The sequence below is a fragment of the Microtus pennsylvanicus genome, chromosome X, assembly GCF_037038515.1.
Source record: "Microtus pennsylvanicus isolate mMicPen1 chromosome X, mMicPen1.hap1, whole genome shotgun sequence".
NCBI classification, from domain to species: domain Eukaryota; kingdom Metazoa; phylum Chordata; class Mammalia; order Rodentia; family Cricetidae; genus Microtus; species Microtus pennsylvanicus.
The window spans coordinates 27,786,677-27,794,250 of record NC_134601.1 but is presented as its reverse complement, the minus strand read 5'-3'; the positions used below and the strand labels follow the sequence as shown (position 1 = coordinate 27,794,250).

The 7,574-nt window shown below is 40.2% G+C and overlaps 1 protein-coding gene across 1 annotated transcript; it reads left to right on the top strand.

Moving 5' to 3' along the window:
- Positions 1 to 2,293: 2,293 nt before the first annotated feature.
- Positions 2,294 to 6,090, top strand: LOC142841505 (melanoma antigen preferentially expressed in tumors-like). Its single transcript, XM_075958432.1, has 3 exons — positions 2,294 to 2,589; positions 3,811 to 4,395; positions 5,577 to 6,090. The coding sequence occupies exons 1-3, from the start codon at positions 2,294 to 2,296 to the stop codon at positions 6,088 to 6,090; spliced, it is 1,395 nt and encodes a 464-aa protein (XP_075814547.1).
- The last annotated feature ends 1,484 nt before the right edge of the window (positions 6,091 to 7,574 follow it).

Genomic DNA, 7,574 nt, shown 5'->3' with positions numbered 1-7,574 from the left:
GATTGATCGTCATTTATTTTCAATTGCCCTAAAGTTTAAGTTATCCAGTTACAAAGCCTGTTCCTTATGATCCTGTTAAAATTTTGTATGCGTTCTTCACACCATTATATGGCTTCATAGTTATGATTCTATCTTTAACTATTCGGTATGTAGCATGTCTCATGAATTATTTTTTTCCTAAAGGTCTCATTTGCTCTAGCACCATACACTACGTGTGCATTCCTGTTCCAGTGGTTCTCCATACTACATTCCTGTTCTCCATACTACATTCCTGTCCCAGTGGTTCTCCATACTACATTTAAAATGCACTATTTCCCCTTGGCGTTGGATTCTGCTTCCCAGCTTTCTAAGCTATTCCCACGGGCTGTTTGTCTATTTTTGCATCACTACCGTGATGCTGTAATTAGAGTTTTGTAGTATGCTCTCTTGTCTGGTACCGTAACTCCATCTCGGTTGTCTTTTCATTTTCTTAACTGCCGTGCATAGTCTTTAATATGTGAGCTTCATCATTAACTTTCAAAATGTTTGCAGATATTTTTAAAATTACAATAGGTAGATACATTAGCTTAGGAGAAGTGATATCTTCTGAACGTTAAATTTGCCTGGAAGAAAATCAAATTACAGTACTATTGCTTTGGAATCCTTACTGTGGAACCTGTGAGCCATTCTTAAACCAGACAGTAAGCTCACCCAAAACCTACCTTTGAGAAAAATTCTTGGAATATTCACATATGCACCCAGGAACATGCAGATCTGGTAAACTCTGCAAATTCTGGAACAAATTTCACTAGTATTTGTAACAGTTTGAAAGCACCCTTTGCTTCTGGAGTCTGGGAAATCTCTCCTTTTTGTAAGGTCATTTTGACTTTTGCTGGACATAAAAGAATCACAGTTCTTTGACTGATGGGATGGAATCAGCAGCCCCTCTTGTTCTTTTAAGCTATAAAAGGAATCTATTTTTTTTAACTTGGGTTATATTCTCAGGACTTCTTAGATATTATATATCCTGGAATTACAGTTCTGAGAGGGTTCAAGTAAATGTGATTCTTTGCATTTGACTAGGATGATTTTTGTGTCAGTCAGCAAGTTATTCTAGTTTGTACAGGTTTGTATCTAGCATCATAGACTAGGTAGGTGACAAAAGAGAAATGTTATTTACTGGTAATTTTAATGTTTGTTCTTGTTGTTTTTCTTAAGTTTGCTTTTTTGACGTCACATCGTTTTATAATATACCTATTTTAATTGTGCTGTTTGCTGTCCCTCCAATTTTTCTGTCTTTATAACTATTTCTGTTTGTTTGTATGTTCCAATTTCATTGTTTCTTCTATTTTTCCATATTTTTAATTTCCTTCCTTTCATTGTTCATATTTTCCAAAGTGCCTGGAAATAATTCCCTGAACCTCATTTAAATTACTCTTTCCCAGAAGCCTTGTGGTTCAAAGGCTGCAGTGTTAAATTATAATAGTCCTTATTTGATGTCATGTATTTCTTTATTTAACACACACACATTTTAATAGAACTAGCTATCATCTTTTTACACCTACATATATCCTATGTTGATCATATCCAGCTATTCTTTTTTCACTTTCAATACTCAAATTGCCAACCTTCCCTGACCCTCAGAATCACTATTCTGTTTCCAGATTAACAGTTTTTTTTAATTTCTATGTATGAGAGACAGTAAGAGGACTTAAATCAGAGATTTTTTTTTCTTTTTTTAGTCTGCTTCCTAAAATGCGTGCATTCCTTGATCTTAAAGACATAGTGTTCTTAATTTGGGCTTGTTTCAGGTATAATCTTTCTGCCTGTTGTTTCAGAATGACTTGAAGCCCCAAATCATTACCTTTTATGTGTATCTTTTGAAATTTTGATCTCTCTTCACCTGCCAGAAAGTCTGGTTCTGGTGATGTCCTGGGGTTTCATTCTTTAACTTACAATTATTTTTGATGACTTAATACTTTCCATTTCCAGGAAAATGAAGACACTACCTTTGTGTATATTTACATTTCTCCTTCTTGTTAATTCTGTATTCTTTGCAGAGGAAATATTAGCAGGTAGGTAGCTACCTAATGTTGACTTCTAACATACTCCTAATTTCTAATGTCATTTTATCATATGTATATTGTATATTCATATACATAATGATATAACCAGATCACTATCTAACCTGTGCCTATAATAGAGATCCTAGAAATCATTATCTGATTCACCATATATTTAGTCTATAAATGTTTTTCTGCAGTGCTAACAGTGGGTCAGCACTGCCAATTGTTTCTCACCTCTATGCAGGTTCATGAAGATGGACCGCAAGGACCCAGCCACACTGTTAGACCTTGCTATGCAGAGTCTGCTCAGTACTGAGACTGTAATAATCCAATCACTTGAGGAGATTCCAAGAGACCTCTTTATTCCGTTGTTCACTGCTGCTTTCTTGGGTGGGCATAAGAAGACACTGACAGCAATGGTGAAGGTCTGGCCATTTTTCTGTCTCCACATCGGAACACTAAGAGGACATGAAATACACGGTGAACTATTAAAAGCCATTGTGGATGGTCTTCAGGTCCTCCCTGCTGTAAACTCTGCTTCCCGGTAAGACTCTGTATGATAGTGACATGGAGAGACAGCAAGAGGTTATTCTTCAACCTGTGACAGGGGAGGAAAAAGATATAGCAACGATAGTTAGTGGTAAATTCTGACAATGGAAGGGAGGTGTTTGCTCCAACTGTTGAGATCTTGTTGTTTTTAATTTTTTTTCTTTTATTAAAAATATATTTTTCTCATATATTCCGATTATGGTTTCCCCTCCCTCTATTCCTCCTGGTTCCTTTCCTCTTCCTTTTCCATATAAATCCACTCCCTTTTGTTTCTCATTCGAAAACAAATGGGCTTCTAAGGGATAAAAATAAAATAAAATGAGATAGAGCAAAAACTAACACATTAGAATAGGACAAAACTAATAAAGAGAAGGAAAAGTGCCCGAGAAAAGGCACAGGAACAAATATAGAAGTAGAAAACCACTGAATTGCAGCCAGGAATCCCATAAACCCACGACACTAGAACCCATAATACACAAAAGACCCATAGGGTAAGAAGAAAGAAAAAATTAAATATATGAATAAAATTAAAACATAAGATAATTTTTCAACAGCTCAGATGCCACATTTGACATGATGAACCTCCACAGATGGCACTGAGTTGGTTTTCTGTTGGCCCTCTGCTGCTGGTTGCATTAAGAGAAGGTTCCCCCACACCCCGGTGAGAGTTCATTAGAAGAAACTCAATTTTCATTTGCAGGTGGTTGTCAGTTGGAGATAGGTTCTGGGTTAGGGATGAGGGCATATGTCCACTTCTTTCAGCTCTAGGACCCCATCCGGTGCAGGCCCATACAGGCCTGTTCATGCTGCCTCAGCCTCTGTGACTTCATTTGTTTGTGTATCATCTTGATTTAGAGGGCCTTGTTTCCTTGGCGTCCTTCACCCCCTCCGGATGTTACACTCTTTCCACCTTCTCAGTTGAGGTCATTTAAAAGAATCTAATGTCTTACAGAGGGTTTTAATTTTGTAAGAGATGTGACTGAGGATGATCGATTGGTTAACATGATGAGCATATTACATAGAAGACAGAAGCACTGAAATGGGTGAGCATTGATGGAGAATCTAGGACAGAGGTAACGCTGGAAAGTGCTGTGTTTAGTTGCTGTATGGAGTTGAGCACCCGACGAGTTTTATCTTCACTTGTTATCATTGGTTCTGTTAGATTGTATTAAAATATACCGCCTCTCTTATGTGCTATCTCCTCTTTTCCCCACAGAAGCTCCAAACTGAAGATCCTAGATTTGAGGCATGATGCTGACTGCAGGACCACATGTTTTCAAACCAGGACAACATTTCCTTTCTGTCTTCGGTCTTGTTCCTACTCTCAGATCTCTGCCCCAAAGAGAGAAGGCCAGCACAGCGCTGTAAATGTAGTGCCTGAGGTTGAGTTGTCCAGCTACCCCACTGAATTACTAGTGGACCTTTCCCTGGATGGCACCTTGAGAGCAAGGGAGTTTTTGTCTTTGCTTCTGAGTAAAGTGGAAGAGAGTTCCGGGTCCTTGCACCTCTGCTGTCGAGATCTGCAGATTGATAAACTGTCTGAGTATAAAAATGCCCTCAAACTTGTGGATCTGTTGTGTATTGAACGCCTGGCAGTTGATCAGGCTTCTCTTGGTGATATTACAACCCTTTTGTCTCACATGGTCCACCTGGACAGTCTTAGTCTGTCTAAAATCACCCTTAAATCATTGAATGGGAAAACATTCAAAAGTTTCCTTACCCAACTTGAGCGGATGAAGAACCTTCAGGAGCTCAGCTTGTCTTTCTTCTGCCTCACAAATCGTCTACACAAATTGCTCAGGTGAGAGTCTGAGGGGAGGTACCTGGTTTTCTTCTTCACATTCTGTTGTTAAGACAGGAAAGAATCTAGACTATGGCATTCCTAAGGCTCGATGGAGTCTGTTTTTCCCTTCTCCTCAGCAGTAGCACTACCGGAACTTTGAAACTGTCCACTAGAACACTTCATTTATAGTGAAGAAAAAGTCAGGATTACAAAAATAAGCTGTACCTATTCATTTATTCAGATAACTAGACTCATACAATATAGGGCCTCAACTATCTTAATGAAAAGAAAAACTGTTTCTCCAGGTATCTAGAGATGAACTGGAAGCATTGAGGTAGAAGGAGGTAAAGATTTCATGCTGTAGTGTTGACATACATACTCAGGAAAAGATCCCCATAGTTCATATTGTCAGATCCTTTTTGCTCGTGTGCTGTGCTCAAGGATCAGGCCCAGAATCTAGAGATTGTCATTTAGGAACCTTCAGTTGGCTGTTATCCCTGACTCCATTCCATCAAATAGTAGAATTAGATCCATGTGGATTGTAATTGCCAACTAGGTTAAATTTTTCCACTCCTTATTTCTCAGACCCAAGCATAATAATATCTTGTCCATGTTCTGAAGATTGAAAATATGTGTCTAAGCATGGAAAAGTCTTTCCTAGATGTTGAAATAGGAGCGGCGGGCTGTGTCCCCGCACCTGGCCGCCCGCACGGCTAGCTTTACCCAAAATAATTACACGGAAACTGTATTCTTTTAAACACCGCTTGGTCCATTATATCTAGCCTTTTCTCAGCTAGCTCTCGCACCTGAACTAGCCCATTTCTAATAATCTGTTTAGCCCATGAGCTGGCTTACCAGGAATGATCTTAACCTGCGTCTCTCTGGAGTGGGAAAATCATGGCGACTCTCTGACTCAGCTTCTTTCTCCCCGCCTTCCGTTCTGTTTACTCCTCCCACCTAAGGGTGGGCCTATCAAATGGGCCTAGCAGTTTCTTTATTGCTTAACCAATGAAATCAACAGATTGATATATGACACTCCCACATCACCTAGAGCCAAAAATGTATTAAGTTATTTTAAAGCCCACATTGCTAGCTGCTGCAGCACTGTATGTACAAAGAAGTTTGTTCTAGGTTCTTAGATAATTTCCCACCACCAGTTCCTCATTCTTCAGCATCAATTTTCTGTTTTCTTCCTACAGAGTCCTACCACCTGGTTTGGATTTCTTGAATCTGCCTTTCTGTGAGCTTTCTTACAGAGACTTTGGATTCCTTTCCCAGTGTCCTCAGGCCACCCAACTCAAGCTGCTGAATCTCAGTAACAATCCAATATCTTGGGAAGATTGTGAGCCTTTCCAGACCCTTATGGAAAATGTCTCTGGTACCTTGGAGTATCTAGAGATAAATCATTGTCTTATAACAGATTCTACCATAACTTCTCTTATCCCTGCTCTAAGCCACTGTTCCCACCTCCGTGTGCTTAGTTTTGCTTCTAACCCTATTACAATGTCTATGCTCGTGAGGATCCTGCAAAACTTAATACCGCTTATGGAGCTGAAATACGTGGTTTACCCCATCCCCGTGCATTGCTATGAGCGGTGGTATTTTCGGGGTAGTTTAGATCGACAGAAGCTTGCTGATGTGCATGCACAATTGGAGATGATGCTACAGGCAGCACAGCGGACTGACATGAACTTGATCACTATTTTAGAGTGAATTTCACAGTTCAACCAATTTTCAATAATGATACTTGCCATTCAAGCACCCAGTGTTCTTTCCTGAGGGCCATGGGCTCCATATGTAAGATTTATATATTGTAGGCAATGTAGTCAGGAAATAGAGATAGGAACTGCCCTTATGAAGAATAACTCTGACAAGAAAATGGAAGAGTTAAAAGTTCCTGAGCCTGAGTTGTCCATTGTCACCACTATTCTTCTTACCAGTATGACATAGACCAGGAAGTCATGATAAATCGTACCTCTGTCCTCAATGAAATTTACTTCTGGCTACTGGACACCAGTCATGACACTCCAACCTTTCCTGGATATGTTCTGGAGGCCAGCTAGTTATTGAAACCAACACTTTTATCCTCTAAGTTGTATTGCGCCTCTCAATTTAAGACTGTCTTCTGTCTCTTATAGCAAACCATCTGGATTTAACAGTGAGAAAAAGAATGTGTACGCATTACGCATTGAGTGGCTCAGTTTCACACTCCTTTTCCAAGGATTGGTTTGAGATAGTATTATAGTCAGCCAAAATGAACAAACAGACAAGACAAGGTTCCTGAATGAAGCCGCTCAATGTTCCTGTGGCTTATCTGTTTCTCCACAGATTGTTAGTGCATAGAAGAAAGGTGTTTTACCTACTTGGGCCCCGTTTTATGTCCCTTGTTCTTGTTACATGTTCTGTTCAGTCTCTTCTCCGCAGAATTCATGGGTTCACTGTTACCATCTTGGAGGCTTTCTCTCACATCTGTTTGATGTTTGCCTTCTGTAGTTGTGTAAAATGCCTGACATAGTAGACTAGTAAGGAAGGGAAGCTTGCTTTCCTCCTTTAGAATTTTCACCACGCTTGTTTAATTGCAGTGCTTTATAACTTCAGCAAGCAGAACATGTTAAAGAGCTTGTGACAGCCGGGCTGTGGTGGCTCATGCATTTAATCCCAGCACTCGGGAGGCGGAGGCAGGCAGATCTCTGTGAGTTCGAGACCAACCTGGTCTACAAGAGCTAGTTTCAGGACAGGCTCCAAAGCTACAGAGAAACCCTGTCTCGAAAAAAAAAAAAGAGCTTGTGACAGAGGGAGATTCTTCCAATTCGTGAGGCCAGGCCAGGAAGGAGAGAGAGCAAGAGCCTGAGTCCCTATACAGCCTGCAGGAGTGGGACTATGTTGCAGGGTGGGGCTGCTTGTTTGTCCCAGTCGCCTAGCTAGCTTAGCCCTGAAATATCCACACAGAAACTGAATTCATTAAAACACTCCTTGGCTCATTAGCTCTAGTTTCTTATTGGCTAACTCTTACAACTTTATTCAACTCATTTCTATTAATCTGTGTATTGCCACGTGGCAGTGGTTTACCATGTAAAATTCTAACTGGCGTCCATCTCACGTGTGGGATCCCTGGCTTCTCCCCTACTCTGCCTTTCTTCCTCCCAGAACTCTGTTTTCTTCCCTGCCTACCTAGGTTGTGCCCTATCACCTAGGCC